Raw genomic sequence first — 15,613 nt, 5'->3', positions numbered from 1 at the left:
ATTGCGTCGGAGAAGTGTGAAACCTCAAGAGTGCTGGCTAGGCCGAGAGCGGCTAGAGTTTCCTATTATGTCTTAATGTCTGCTGTACGCCTCTCTCTCTCTCTCCATTCTCTCTCTCTCTCTCTCTCTCTCTCTCTCTCTCTCTCTTTCTCTCTCTCTCTCTCTTTCTCTCTCTCTCTCTCTCTCTCTCTCTCTCTCTCCATTCTCTCTCTCTCTCTCTCTCTCTCTCTCTCTCCATTCTCTCTCTCTCTCTCTCTCTCTCTCTCTCTCCATTCTCTCTCTCTCTCTCTCTCCATTCTCTCTCTCTTTCTCTCTCTTTATGTCCTTCTGGACCAGTGCCAAGGTGTTTTTTTGGTAATCCCACCACGTCCAAAGCCTGTACTTTACATGCTGTGTGTGTGTGTGTGTGTGTGTGTGTGTGTGTGTGTGTGTGTGTGTGTGTGTGTGTGTGTGTGTGTGTGTGTGTGTGTGTGTGTGTGTGTGTGTGTGTGTGTGTGTGTGTGTGTGTGTGTGTGTGTGTGTGTGTAGAGAGAGACTGTGTGATGGCCATCAATCAGGCCTATTTCAGATTGACAAAGCAAGAGGCGTTTTATGGGGGGAGGAGGGGTGATTGGGGGGGTTGAAAAAAGAGGGGCGAAAGGCGACCTTGTCACTTGTCTAAATTGCTGTGTGCCTCCGGTTGCTTTTGAGTTTTAGTTTACACGTCTGTGTGGTTCTGAGACCCTAACGTCGACCAGCAGCTCACCTTCAACCAGAATGAAAACCGATTCCCCAACTCACACAACCACATACAGCTGTCAGTGGAGGAGTGTGCGTGTATGTAGCTGTCTTTCTGTGTCCGTAAGGGATTTAAGTCTACTGTGTGTACATGTTTATGTACACAAAAGTGCCTCTAATTTTGTATATGTGAGCTCAACATATGTGTTGGGTTTTGTTTTGTTGGGTTGGGATGTTTTTTTGTGGTGTTTGTGTGTATGTGTGTGGAGTAGAAGAGTGTAGAGAGTATCATTTATTAATCCCGAGGGAAATAAAGGTGTCCACCAGTATACATACATAAATACAGAAAAAATCAAGATATATAATTTCACATATATCATCACATATAGCACACATACATTTAGCCAAAGGCAGAACACACGCACACACACGCGCACACAGCTCTTTGAATGCAGAGTGGCTAATAAGTGAAAAAGTGTCCGAAAAGTGTGTGCGTGCGAGCAAGCTGGAGACAGAAGGCAGTGAGGTGAGAGAGAGAGGGTGCCATCGCCGCTGCTTATCCTGCCTAGTGCCCTGGTGTGATTGACAAGCCGCGGCGGCCTTTTGAAGTCACTGGTGTTGTTTAGTTAAGGCCTGAAAGCAAAACACGGATTCGTGCTTGCTCCCTCCCTCTCTCCCTCCCTCTCTCTATCTCTCTGTCACACACACACACACACACACACACACACACACACACACACACACACACACACACACACACACACACACACACACACACACACACACACACACACACACACACACACACACACACACACACACACACACACACACACACACACACTCGCATCAGGATGGGGAGTCCTTTGATGCATGGACAACTGGGGTCATTAAAGCCTTGGCTAGGAGTCGTCAGGGAGATTGAAGAAGTGTGAAGCTCGTCATTGCCTCCCCCGCTCCTCCTCTCTCTCCTCCTCTCCTCTCTCTTCTCGTCTCCCGCTCAGTCTGTCTCCCTCTGTCCCTCCCCTCCCACATTCTCTCCATCCCCCTGCTTAAGCTTATCTCAGCGCTATCAGCAATGCTATTGACATGAGCATGGTTTTATTAGCACAGATGTGTGAGATATATAGTGCTTGCATGCCTCAAAGTTCACGAGTTCACATATGCTGTGGTTTAATGTCTCTTAAAGGCATCCGAGCTTTGATGTCCTTATGTATGGCGCTGCTTCGCTCAGGTAGTCCAATTGTTCTGTTGTGGAATTCGAGGGGGGGAAACACTTCATACTTCACCTGTCCACTTACATTTGTTTATAATGCTCCGTCAGAGTCAAATCTTAACATTTTTATGCGCTGTCTTTTGAGTGTGATACATGGTTAGAATGACTTACACAAGCTTCATACAAAGGTCACTGGTTCTGTGATTTGTGAGAATTTATTTTCACGTTTTTGTTGACTTCAAAAGAGCTAGTGGTGTGGTATATAATGGTCGTCTGTTGTAGTTTAATACGATATGAACTTGTGACAATAATGCAAGTGTGTATGAACTTTTGACCTCGCAATGCGAGTAGCTGTGCTCTTATTGGTTTGCGTGTGTGGTTAGTCAGATGATTTTTAGTTCTGTTTCTCAAAACACAAGTCTGGCAATCCCAGGAACACCCCATACACACCATACGTTGAAGTGAAGAGACACATCTGTCTCATTCCTCGGTTTCACATTGTTTGACATTGTATCATTTATGTTCAAAGGTCAGAGATTGGGAGCAGGTTATCATTAGGATTATAAGGTTTGTCATTAAGATTACATGTGCGTACATGCAAAAGCGTACACGCACACACACACACACACACACACACACACACACACACACACACACACACACACACACACACACACACACACACACACACACACACACACACACACACACACACACACAGATGTGTTTCATATGAGCTCTGCTCCGCTCCCTCTCCCCTCTTTCTTCCATGGCCAGTAGCACTTCTCCTCTTTTGTCTGGGGAGGTGATTGTGATTGCGGTGGATGATCTGAGCCTTGGCTGTGGCCTCTGCCACTCGCAGCTCCATTTTATTGGCCGTATGTTTCATCTGGGAGCCAGCGAAAACAGCGCTACTCCGCTCCCACGTTATGACTTGCCCAGACAACCAGCTGTCTCATGGAGGACAGACAGTGTGGTGTCAAGGGCAAGGACACACACACACACACACACACACACAGATATACCATACATGCATAAACAAGCATATTGAGGGGCTGCCGTGGTGTTATATGTTAATGCAATCTCTCTCTCTCTCTCTCTCTCTCTCTCTCTCTCTCTCTCTCTCTCTCTCTCTCTCTCTCTCTCTCTCTCTCTCTCTCTCTCCCCCCACCTCCCTCTCTCCCACTTGTTTCTTGTCACTACTTCCTATCCAATAAAGAAGGCATAACAAGGCTGTAGAAACATGTATACTTCAAACTTCAATCCACAATAAACATTATTGGCATGCAACGTAGCCCTTCCCACGAAGATACCCACAAATGATCCAGTTTGCACATTGGCATACAGCTTTTAGGTAGCCATGGCCTGCAGGCTAGATAGTTGGTTTTAGGATTGGCATGTTGAAGGTCTGAATCCTGTACTAGTAAAGAGAGTATGTGGGTGCACTCCAGTACCCTCATCGATCCATGGCTGAAGAAACCTCACAGTAAGTTGCTCTAGGGACTGTAACCAAGTCCCTTTGCGTTAAAAGCATTAGGTAAATGTAATGCTGTTTTTTTCAGGAGGCAGCAGGAAAGATCAGTGCAGCAAATCTGAATCTACCAGTGAGCAGTGATTTATTCCATCGGCTCCTGGAATACTTATGACTGCGCATCACCAGCATCTGGATTGTTTGTTCATGGGAACTTATTCCTTTTGAGTAGTGAAATATGTATTGTAACCCAGTGTTCTTGTTTCTCCACCTCTCTTTCTCCTCCTTGCCCCATTCCTCCTTGCTTCCCTTTCCTCTCCTCTCCTCCTCCAGATGTGGCGGTGGGGGCCGTGTGCCCGCCGGTGGCACTCCGTCTGGGCCTGGCACTCCTCTGCCGTCTGCTGCCAGTGTGGGGCCAGGTGGGCACGGGCACAGCCACACTGCTGGACTGGCTACTGGGAGACTGCACGCTGGATGCTGCATCGCAGGATAGCGGCCAAGTGGTGAGTGTGGCAACATATGTGCCACTGAGGAGAGAGGGTTGTTGGGTAAGGGCCATAAGGCAGTAGCCTGGCTCTCACGCAGACCCGTCGTACTTTGTGCATCTTCGTTAAACTTTGTGAGCTCACACTATGGTCTGGATATCTTAGAAGAGCCAGAAGGAATCAGATATTTCTGTCCGATCAGCCTGTCCGATCAGAATCGCGGGGCGGGATCGTGGGGCGGGGTATGCACAAGTCAGTGGTTGAAGTAGTACTGATTCAAAAAAAAGCCACGTGAATTCTCCAATCAGGCTCCCACGCCTTTCCAGAGCTAAGCGATTGACAATATTCCAAATGGTTGGTAACAACCATCGTGTGAGAACCATGTTAATAGGGCAGGCGGTCCCCAACCTATTCCAACTTGGGGCCCCATAGACATTTTCAGAAATGGCACAACAAATGACCCAAACTGACCCAATACATTATAAAAAATAAATGAACAGTCAATAGCAGTACATACAAATATTTTTTTGATTTTTAGAAAATTATTTCAAGGCCCACTTGGAATGCTTTCAAGGCCCATAGTTTGAGAATCACTGCTATAGGGCATTTGTGGCCTTTTATGACCACCAGAGATAATATTCACTGTAAAGCCTAGCCTGACAATAGTTCAGTGAGGACTGTGTTGTTCTTACTAATCATCTTAGTTTGACCCGGTCAGATGGAAGTGTTGGGATAAACACTTGCCAGCATACAGCACTGCAAACGAAATGAGTGTGACTGTTATTAACTTTAATGGACACATTATAGAGGAACTTGACGCCAAAGCATCCATTCTGATGCCTTCATCTCGCACTCTTTTGGAAGCGCTGGCCTCCAAAAGTTAATCAGTTTATGGCATAGAGTATTGGCACACAGGATTTGGTCAACATCTACCCACTTGCTCAGAAGTTTTCATGAAAACAAAAAGAGAAATATACCTCCAGCACCTTGTAATCATATTGACACCCCTATAAAGTCTACTTTCTTCATATATTGCATCAGAACAATAGCTTCACCGAAAAACACCACACACAAGCCCTATTTGCGGTGCCTACTTTTGTACATCGGTCCCTGCATTCACAGCACCATCTAAATATGGTTTGTTCATTACTGGCACAATGTCGTCATGGAATAGGCTGGGCCCAAGCCCCGGTGTCCTTTTTCACGCCAAGCCGTTGAAAAGCGCCATTCTAGTCCCGCGCTGGGGGTAGTAAAACAGCCGTGGGGTCCAGAGCACCATTTTGCATGGTGTGGAAGTATACGCAAGCCAGAGTCTATCGTTTCATCTGAAGCCACTTACAGTAGAGGCGCCAGCTGAAACCACACTCCATTCATACGTGCCCTAGTGTGTGTGTCCCCGTGTGTGTGTCCGTGTGTGTGTCCGTATGTGTGTGCGTGTGCGTGTGCGTGTGCGTGTGCGTGTGCGTGTGTGTGTCAGTGTGTGTGTCAGTGTGTCCGTGTGTGTGTGTGTATGTCGCCCCAGGGGAATGTGACCCTGCCCCAGGTGCAGAGGTGGTGCGTGTGCGTGCACACGCCTGATTGTGTGTGCCTAAGGGTGTATGCTCGAGTGCGTGTGCGAACCCCCGGCCCTGGTGCAGGTGGTGCCAGGCCCCGACAGGAAACGAATCCCCTCTCCACAGGAAGTGGAAGTGGCACAGGCAGCTCTGGGTCCAGGGCAGGCGGGGCGGCCGGGCGCTAAGTCGACCGGGTCAGCTGCTCTGCCATCCAGCCCGTCGGGGGCCAAACGTAGAACAAGCGCTCCAATTGACTTAGCCCGGTTTCACATTTAACTGGAGTTTGGCTTGGCGTGCCCTTGAGTTCTTTTGAAATTTTAAACTTGAGTTATGGTGGAAACAAAACAGACTTGCACTTTTCTTTTTAATGGTCCCTGTTACAGTGCATTTACATCATGGGAGCACAGTGCAACTTAAGCACGTAGGTTTGGAACAGGATGAGGTATTTCTAGAGTTCATAATAATGTTACGTTTGGTTGCACACTTTATAATCTTAACACTGAAATTATGCTTGAAACATGACATGCTAAATGTAACTATACAGTGTGTTTACATCATGGGAGCACAGTGCAACTTAAGCATGTACAGTACATTTGGAAAAGGATTAGGTATTTCTAGAGTTCATAATGTTACATATGGTAACAGGCATTCTGACCTTAACACTTAAGCTAAGGCTGAAACGGAAATACCAGCAATTAGACATCAACGTCTTTTGTGTGCTGAATGTTACAGTACAGTACATAAGAGTGTGACCTTCATTGCTTTGTCCTCAATGTAAAATTCTACGGCATATAGTAGTTAAAGAACAGATCTTTTGGATTCGGCAACTGTTTGGGATGCCTTGGTGTTACACTAGCCCCTTCTCCATCAGATTTTGAAGCAAATTAAAAGTTAAATTGAATGCTTTTCTAGTGATACAACGTGCATCCGATTGTTTTTTCTAATCAAAAGAATGTTTCTAGCTAATTAGAGCAGCGTTGCATCTTTCTAATGCATTTGGTAGCCTTTCCGTCACTTTTGTAAGCGATACAGCTGTGCCCAAGGCCATCTCTTCTGAGCATAATTAACTTTCCTAAACAAAACTTCTTGATGCGCATCAGGTTAAAGCTAATCATCTTTTTGATGCAAGAAGCCCTACTGACTTTCCTGCACCCTTGTCGTTCTTCCTGCAGGATGAAGAGTTCCTCTTTGAGAAGGGCGATCTAAACCTATGGGCAGAGCCTCTTCAGTGGGCACGGCTGTTGCACCAGCACCTCAGCGTGTTGGCTCAGACGGCCGTGCCGGGCGCCGCCAGCATCCCCACCGTTGAGATGCACAGGCTAGAGGAGCGGGCACAGGCGCAGGCTCGGGCGTCGGAGCAGGCGTTGGGGGCGCTGCCCGCCCTGCCGCAGTTTTCCGCCGCCCTGGAGCACGCCAGGCTGGCTGTCCAGAGAGAGCGGGCAGCCCTGGCACTTGGAGTTCTGAAGACACTACAGGGCCATGCAGCCTCCAGTTAGGGGCCCCACCACACCTGATGATAGGTGGTCACTGATGGACAACCTGGATTCACAAGCTACAATCCAATGCCACATATTCCAAATTGCCTGGTTTTACCTTTAAAGAAAAAACAGGGTAAATCACTGCACACTGGTCTTCTTTGATTTACTGAAAGTTAATTTTGATGAACAGCGCTTTTTGCTGTGTCTTTACAAGATAAACTTCCAATAAATCAAAGAGGACCAGTGTGCAGTGATTTACATTGTTTTTTTGGATTACTTTAACTCGCAGATGGGCAAATTTCAGGCCCGTGGGCTTGGGCCACATGAACCTTATAAGAAAGACAACCTCTAAATTCCAAGTGATACTCTTACCCAACATTCTTTAAAATGCATAATGGTTTCATTATCTGCGGAGGTGGTTTAGGCCCCAACAGGCATAGCTAGTGGGTTTGGCCAGTGCTCCACATAGATGGCAAGCCGTCTACTAGAAAAGCCCTATAGCTTTGTGTTATTAGGAGAAGAAAGCCAAAAGACTCCTGTGTTTGGCGGTTTACACCCCTGTTCCGAGTTAAACTGCCCATGAATGAACCTTTTCTGGAAAACCTGCCCGGACTACATTGCTGGACATAATCATGCTTCGCAGAAAGGCAATCAGATCGATACATTACATTCATCTTGTCTTAATGTACTTTCGCACACTTACAGCAGACATTTTACATACCAAGTTGAACAGACGACTCGTATGCCTTCTGTATCAAAGATGAAGAAAATACTTTTTTTCATTTCAATTTTATTCATTTTACACCTTTTTAATCATAAACATTCTTTGTATATTTCTTTTAAAGTGTCTTTAAGAAGTGCAATAAATGCTATGATCCTCACGTCCTACCTCCACTTTAGTCCTCCACTCTTTTCACACCCTCTGCGAGCGCAAGCAGGATTGATGGAGAGATGGCGGCCATCTTGGCTTCACCTAGCTGCGGTTTGTTTACATAGCAGCAGTTTCAGGAAAGGGAAGGGAATAAGAGGAAACTGCTGTGGTTTCAATGTGTTGTAATGCCCCACCGCCAACACCACACCCCACTTCTGATGTCTCACACACACACACACACACACACACACACACACACACACACACACACACACACACACACACACACACACACACACACACACACACACACACACACACACACACACACACGGCAGGCATTCACTAATTGCTGATTAGGTGTTTTATTTTTTTTTACCATTCCAGGAGCCTTCGTCCTGCTCAGTGAGCAGTTCCAACTGTACTTAGGAGACTTCCGCAGTGAGCTGCAACAAGGCATCAGACTGCTCCCATCACTTTTTAAGAATGAGGATAGCATGAACGTCCTTGATGTGTTTGTGTGTGCGTGATTGTGTGTGCTGTGCATGCCCTGAACGTTAGGCCTGGCTGCATCTAAGTAGAAGGCAGCATGTCACAATCTGCCAGCAGGAGGAATTGAAACCAGCAGTACAAGGTTGTTTTTTTTCCCTATTTGTTGTCGAACACTATGACTCATGAAGGAGGCAATGTTATAATAGGAACTCTTGTTCTACACATACGGTATATTCTATTCAGTTAAAGGACCAGTTCAGTCAATTTCAATATGCTGTTGTATTGCTCCCGCTACCCTTGACTTGTCAGTACCCTATGATGCCACATTTTTCGGCTCAGACCTTTCCGAGATATGAGCTATTCTAATGGGGAAAGCGTTTGTTTACATTTAAAATCCAAATATTTTCCCAAAAGGTACCGCTGTTTGCTAGTTGTCTGCTGATGTTGTGTAATCTTTTGGATGTTTTTAGGAATGAATAAAAATGTTTTTTTGAAATGTAAACAAAGCGCTGCCCCCATTACAATGACCAGGATCTCAGAAAAGGCTGAAGAAGAAGAAACAAAAATCTCAGGTACTGACAAGTCCAGGGTAGTGTGAGCATTACAACTGCATGTTGAAATTGACTGAACTGGTCCTTTAATCTACACACCAGAAAAACAGCTCAGCTCTTAGTCAAAGTATCCAAATCCTGTTTTTTTTACCCAATATGTTTCTTTTAGCTTGAATGGCGTGGTCGTCAGCAGAATAATAGTAGTATGAAAGCCATAGCCTCAATCTGGTATTTCTCTGTTTGCCTGGTCTGATGAGTGTCAATTTATGCTGCGAAACTTTGATGTCGTGGTCAGAATTTGACATCAACATGGACACATGGATCCATCCTGCCTTGTATCAGCAATTCAGGCTGGTTGTGTAAGTGTGGGCCGGGGATATTTTCTTGGCACACTTTGGGCCCCACAGCACCATTTGAGCATCGGTGAAATCAATGCCACAGCCTACCCAAGTATAGTTGCAGGCAGTTAAGCCACTTCTGAAAGCAAAACGATACAATCAAGGTGTACCTAAGAAGGTTGCCAGTGTGTACTTCACCGTACTGTACATGTTGCTCTTTTCTCCAACTTAGTTCTGCTTTGAGAGCTGCAAAGCTATACAGGGACCCATCATGCGAACCATGTGTCCCCAGACTGTTTTAATTCAAATAAAATGGTGTGTGTGTGTGTGTGTGTGTGTGTGTGTGTGTGTGTGTGTGTGTGTGTGTGTGTGTGTGTGTGTGTGTGTGTGTGTGTGTGTGTGTGTGTGTGTGTGTGTGTGTGTGTGAGAGAGAGAGAGAGAGAGAGAGAGAGAGAGAGAGAGAGAGAGAGAGAGAGAGAGAGAGAGAGAGAGAGAGAGAGAGAGAGAGAGAGAGAGAGAGAGAGAGAGATTTTAACTCATGGGAAATGGCCTGGGGTGCATAAGAGCTTGACTAGGTTATGTCTTTGCTTAATCGAATCCCACCATCTATCCGAGCCACAGCTCAACACCCCGGGGCCAAACTCACATAGGGACCGCTCTGCTAAAACATCAAAAACATACCGCAAAAATGAACGCTCTGGCTTTATGTTTTTGAACTGCACATTCAGGTAGAGGATGGGGGTAAACCCGCTTCAATTCACAGCACATGAGCAAAATATTGTACGAAGCTGGTAAAAAACAACAACCAAAAAAACCCGCCCGGTGCAGTCCTTCCACACATTGCCCGCTTTCCGCTACAGGACATTTTTCGTACGCATGGTATTTTGGTCATGAGCCTGAGCTGCGGTATTTCTTTTCGATACGCCCTTCGTTTCTAGAAAAAGAAATCGGGCAAAATGCGCCCCTTGGTCTGCTGCTCTGCTTGGTTACGCAATAGGCGCAGGCAGCACACAAGAGCCCCTGTGTGTCCAGCGCGCGCTCTCCAGTGTGGAGACAGCTGCCTGTGCCGTGGGCGCTTGTAGTGGCCATGTTGTTTTACTGTAAAAGTGATGTAATGTTTTGGAGCGCTTGAACGTTCCCCAATAAAAACAGTATGCGACGAGGGGTTGTGTGAGTTTTTTTTCTGTCATTGGATGGGCAGGTACTCCGTGGATTCTTTGAGGTTTAAATGCCATACGCTGTGTTTGCGTTTCTTTCCATTTAATTCGTCGCTGATATAAACATAGCAACGGTGGGTTTAAGGGCATTTACTTAATCCGACTAGTAGTAACCAGAGCCATACAGAGGGTAGAGTCGGGCAATCTCCGCCGTGTGCTTAGGCCGACTTCCTCTTTAGCAAAATTAGCTGTTTTAGCTTCTCAGTACTGCTCAGCGTTGCGAATGTTAGTTCCTAGCAGTGGGCGTAGCACATAGCAAATGCAATGCAGGGAATATGACAAGACTTGCTGTTCATAGTAATAACTTCAGATAAACATCACAGATGGTAAACTTTTCTGATTATCACCACCGAGACAGTTGTTGGTTTACATATTTGTGGTGATTACCCCGCAGTATAGTTCGTTAGTCCTTATTTTTGGCTGTTAATGTGGTGGTTCTATGTTGAGTCTATGGAAAGACAGCCGCTTTAGGAACACCCTTATCTCGCTGAAAGGCGGAGCTGCCATTTAATTCCTGGTCCTCCAATTGCGTAACTCTACCCTCTGTATGGCTCTGGTAGTAACCAGTTACCATTTTCAATGACGAATGTGTACTAGGTCCATAGATGAATGCACTTCAGTTTGAAGTCTTGGACATGTACTGTACTTCTGTCGTGCTTTGGGTGGCGCCAAAGAGCCACTTCGTATTGTGAAGAGTAGCGCCGGTGGAGGGCAGTGTTACACTACTTTGTGTACCGCATTCCTATGAATGACTTGACATGATTTCGCCGACTCCGAGCTTGTTTGCTCGTACAGTAGGGCAGGCTGTGTGGACTTGGGAAGTGGCACTGAGCTCACAAAGCTACAAGTGTGTCCTAGAACTTGAACACGAGTTAAAAGAAGTGTCACCCACTTGCTGAAACGTTGGTGCTATACTGGCACCTAACCTTTTCAGTATGAAAACTATGATTCACACAAGACTGCATCTTCTGAAATATATATCACAAATATGTTTTATTTGGATTCTAAAAAAACAGAATTTAAAGTCGAAATGTTTTATTTTCTTTACAAAAGTTTTGTCCGCCAATTAGGTGCGCGCTTGGCAATTTTGGACTGCTTTGAAAACTGGATCGGGCTGTCAATGAGATGAAGAAACACTAGATTTCTATTCCTAACTTGTTTATCGTAGGTTACATCGGACCTAATGTACAATTTGCTCAGTGTAGTTGTTGATTATGCAACCACCGTAACCGGAGGAATGCTACTCGGGCAAAGCAGATCTCCAGCAGCACGCTCGTTTCTTTCCCTCCATTCTCAGTCGCGCGCATGAGGAGAATGCAGTTAACTCTTTCAGGCGAGCAGTAGGCTACACAGTTTTTCGCCATTAACAGTGTGGGCTGGTTTGTTGTGTAGACTTCCATCTCTAAGTCCCGAATAAAGTAGTTTTCGAGCTTATACCCTATGTTGCGAAGTTTATATGAAGTAAGGTGCATGCTGGCGTTTCCAGACAACTCGGGACAGTCTGGTAGAAGGCAGAAGTTTCAGTATGAAGGTATATGACTGAAAATAAAATGTAATGCTATGGAAATCAGTGGCGTTGTTTTGATGCCCCTCCACACATACACTACTTGCGCAATCCCTGAGCTATTTAAGCACTCCAAAACTTGGGCCACTATAGCTTCCAGTAATTCAACAACAGACTTGCTCGGAAAAGTAATCGGAGTGCGTTGCGAATGCGCCGTTTAGGAAAGGCAGATGTGGATACGCTCCTGCAGCTTGGTGGAGTTTGATCTACGACCCCCAGCTTTGAGGAATCAAGAGGGAGAGAAACGAGAGACCAGGCAAAGTTGTAGGAGGGGTGTGGACGATGGCCAACCAGAACTCCTGCTCCCTTCCAATAGAAGGGGCGTGACTTTGCCCCTAAAGTTTTCCGCCCTCATCGACACGGCTGCCGCTGCGAAGCATTTATATTCATGTGCGGAAAAGTCTCGGCGACTGCAGCATTCAGGCTCGGCACTTCACAGAGGAAGGAACACCCCATAACATAAACAACACGAAACAAAACGAGGAACTTATCCTTTTTTCACTCTGCAGTGAGAAGCAACCATCCATCCTCTGGAGTTCTGTTCTTTTCCACTTCTCACAGCTCACCCCCCAAAAAGTAGCAGTCGTGGCAAACCCTTAGCAAAACTTTGCCTCGTGTAGCTGTGCGCGCAAGGATCCTGCTCGGTCTACTCATGAAAGATCAACTACGACTGAACAGTTCCGAAAGAGAGATGTCTGCAACCATCCTGTCCGCCTTCTACGACATCGACATGCTTTACAAGGTAAATGGCTATCGATTGTCAATGCATAACCTATTCATTTCGATGCGTAATCTATCTAACCATAGTGCGCCTCTCCACTAGCGCACGCGGTAAAAAGTTTGTAAACCAACAATCAAGTTCGCAGGCTAGCTTGCATTAGCTGTGTGCGCTGCATACCATGACATGCCTTGGAAGTTGCGTGCAAATCAGAGTGGCAAGTGGGGGTTGATGTAATCTTGCAAGTTTTACTTTGTGCGTGCAGAGCAAAAAGCACGTGCGCAAGTTTGATTTGTATTTTTTAAGTGTCTTATTCATGTTTTTAATCGATTTCCTCTTCTGTGCTTTTGTTCTCAGCAGGAAAAGACTCTCAACATGAACGCAATTCACATCAACAGTATGTTGGACAAGAAAGCCGTGGGGGCTCCTGTTACAACGTCTAGCTCAAACAACTGCTCCTACACCCCGGGATTTTTCCGCAGAAACTCGACCAGTAACATGGATTCTGTGACCAACAGCAACAAGTACCCAGCTGGCTTCAACAACCTGAAAGAGAGCTCGGTAGTGAATGGCAGCTCAAACACCGCCATAATGAACAAGGAAAACAAGTTTCGTGACCGCGCGTACAGCGAAAACGGGGAAAGGAGCCAGCAGCTCCAGGTTTTGCAACAGAAGCCGGGCTCTCAGATCAACTCCACCCGCTACAAGACAGAGCTGTGTCGGCCTTTCGAGGAGAACGGCGCATGCAAATACGGGGAGAAGTGTCAGTTCGCGCACGGCTACCACGAGCTGAGGAGTTTGTCTCGCCACCCCAAGTACAAAACCGAGCCGTGCCGCACCTTCCACACTATCGGTTTCTGTCCGTACGGTCCACGTTGCCACTTCATTCACAACGCAGACGAGCGCAGGCCTGCCCCTGCCAACGCCAACATGCAGGGAGAGTCCAAGTCTGCTCGAGAGTTGTGCGGCTATGGACAGAAGGAGGTGGTCCCTCAAGCCAGCGCCTTCAGGGAGAGGCCAAAGCTCAACCACAGCCTTAGCTTCTCCGGCTTTGCCACACAACACGGACTTGATTCACCCATTATCGAAAGCCCAACGTCCCGCACCCCGCCACCCTGTTCCTCCAACAACTCTTGCCCCCAAAACTTTTATGAGGATGTGTCGCCCAACACTCTGGCTTGCGTCAACAGTGCCTTCTCCTTCCCCGGGCAAGAACTGAAAGCCTTACTTTCTCCACTGGTGGTGCAGGCTCAAAATGGCTACACCAACCACAATAATGGTGCTTACTTTGGGAATCTCTCGGGCGTCTGCCCTCCCTCTCCCCCTTACAACATGAGCCACTTGCAGTCCTCCCTGCACCGCCTTTCTGAGTCGCCGGTGTTCGACTCACCCCCCAGCCCCCCAGACTCCATCTCAGACCGGGAGAGCTATGCAAGCGGGTCCCTAAGCTCTTCTGGAAGTCTGAGCGGCTCCGAATCTCCCAGCTTGGATGCCGGCAGACGTTTGCCAATCTTCAGCAGGCTGTCGATTTCAGATGACTAAGTTTGTTCACTTTTGCATGTGGTGTGCGCGTGTGTGTGTTTTTTTATACCTTGTTTAGTATGAGGAGGACTTGAAATTCCAGCACTCACCGCCGTTCTTGGACGGTGACACCTCTGACGACGTGTAACGTTTGACAGAAATACATCTGCTTTAAAACTTTAGAGACAGATGACGTTGTCTTGTCTTTTTGATATGGCATTAGTTCGTTTGTCTGTATGTTTTTGATAACTACATGTAGCTATCAATAGAAGGCATTCCACCGGTGACTTGTGTTCTGAGCTGCAACAGATTTTCTCCTTTTTTGAGGTTGCATCAAGGCCTTTTTTCCTGGAGAAAGTCGTATTCTACACTTCTTTGTTTCTTTCTATCTCTGTTTTTTGTTTCTTTATTTCATAAGAACGAGAAAGACCTAGCGGTTTTAGATTTTCCTGCATCCTACCAAGAATATGCCTTGACACAAGTTGTAACAGCTTCACAGCTTCAAAAGTATTTTTTATTCTCAAAGCTTAAAAACTTCCATTCCAAAACTTTTACTTGGTTCACAGCGCCACGCAGTGGTTTGGTTGGGTAGTGTTAGTTTGTTGCTTAGTTCAAGCATTCTTGTGTGGTGGTTTGTGCGGGAGATCACTGCTGTTGGTTGAATATACTATATTTTTTTAGATGTTCGGAGTGATTACATAGCGGTGCATAACTGGCTATGAACTATTTAACTTATTTATTATCTTGTGAAAAGTATAGGCTACATTGGTAATTGTCCAGACTGTATTTATCGAGTATGATGAAGCAATAGATATATTCTTTTATGTTTAAATTATGAACGCCATTATTAATCTACAGTAAGTGGAGTGTATGTTCTTCTCACAGTAATATATATTTTTGTTTGGTCTCTTTTGTAACTTCACTTCGTTATTTTATTGTAAATGAGTAAAAAAAAAATCTTAATTTAAGATATTGTATGTGATATTTATTTCATTAATTTTGTTTCCTTGTTTACGTTTATTAAAAAAACAAACAAACAACAAAAGTTTGCGTGATTTTGCTGGAGGTTGCTTGTCTGTGCTCTGGAAGGCCTATTTTCTGTCCTTTTGGCGAGAATCCCTAGATTTGTTTCTCTAGTGGAGTCTGTAGAATGTAAACAATGTGGGTTTATTGTTTCTTCCTGTCTTTGTTTTTGTTTTGTTTTGTCCCCCCCCCCCCCCCCCAACAAAAAAGACCGTCCAAACTAGCCGTACACACTCTTAACACATCAATTATCAATTTTGAGATCACTAAGTCAAGAGATCCCACATTTTGAAAAACAAAACCACCAATTAACCAAAAAGTATTTCTTTCCCTCCTTCTCCTCCTGTTATCTATGATTGCACGCGGTCACACTGTGATTCAAGCCACGTGCCAGAGAA

The 15,613-nt window shown here is 45.8% G+C and overlaps 2 protein-coding genes across 3 annotated transcripts in view; both read left to right on the top strand.

Moving 5' to 3' along the window:
* thada (THADA armadillo repeat containing) overlaps positions 1-7,801 on the top strand; it is a 153,677-nt gene extending 145,876 nt beyond the window's left edge. The window contains exons 37-38 of the mRNA XM_063191736.1: positions 3,738-3,907; positions 6,615-7,801. Coding sequence (XP_063047806.1) covers positions 3,738-3,907; positions 6,615-6,938 — 494 coding nt within the window. The 3' untranslated portion in view covers positions 6,939-7,801. The remainder of the gene's footprint in view (positions 1-3,737; positions 3,908-6,614) is intronic.
* A 4,212-nt stretch (positions 7,802-12,013) lies between these two features.
* zfp36l2 (zinc finger protein 36, C3H type-like 2) lies at positions 12,014-15,412 on the top strand. Of its 2 annotated transcripts, none has more exons than XM_063191626.1 (2): positions 12,014-12,695; positions 13,032-15,412. In XM_063191626.1, the coding sequence occupies exons 1-2, from the start codon at positions 12,606-12,608 to the stop codon at positions 14,211-14,213; spliced, it is 1,272 nt and encodes a 423-aa protein (XP_063047696.1). In that variant the 5' UTR covers positions 12,014-12,605; the 3' UTR covers positions 14,214-15,412. The 2 variants fall into 2 exon arrangements, with proteins under 2 accessions (XP_063047696.1, XP_063047695.1); XM_063191625.1 differs by having other exon boundaries at positions 12,179-12,695; positions 13,029-15,412.
* The last annotated feature ends 201 nt before the right edge of the window (positions 15,413-15,613 follow it).

Source organism: Engraulis encrasicolus, chromosome 24 (genome assembly GCF_034702125.1).
Source record: "Engraulis encrasicolus isolate BLACKSEA-1 chromosome 24, IST_EnEncr_1.0, whole genome shotgun sequence".
Taxonomy (NCBI): domain Eukaryota; kingdom Metazoa; phylum Chordata; class Actinopteri; order Clupeiformes; family Engraulidae; genus Engraulis; species Engraulis encrasicolus.
Note: the sequence above shows the minus strand (reverse complement) of the source record. Positions and strands in the feature narration are given on the sequence as shown.

Excerpts from the sequence above, each read along its gene's own strand:
- zfp36l2 (XM_063191625.1), top strand. The coding sequence starts at position 12,606 with ATGAAAGATCAACTACGACTGAACAGTTCCGAAAGAGAGATGTCTGCA. Across the intron at positions 12,696-13,028 it reads ACATCGACATGCTTTACAAG|CAGGAAAAGACTCTCAACAT; the intron begins GTAAATGGCTAT and ends TTTTGTTCTCAG.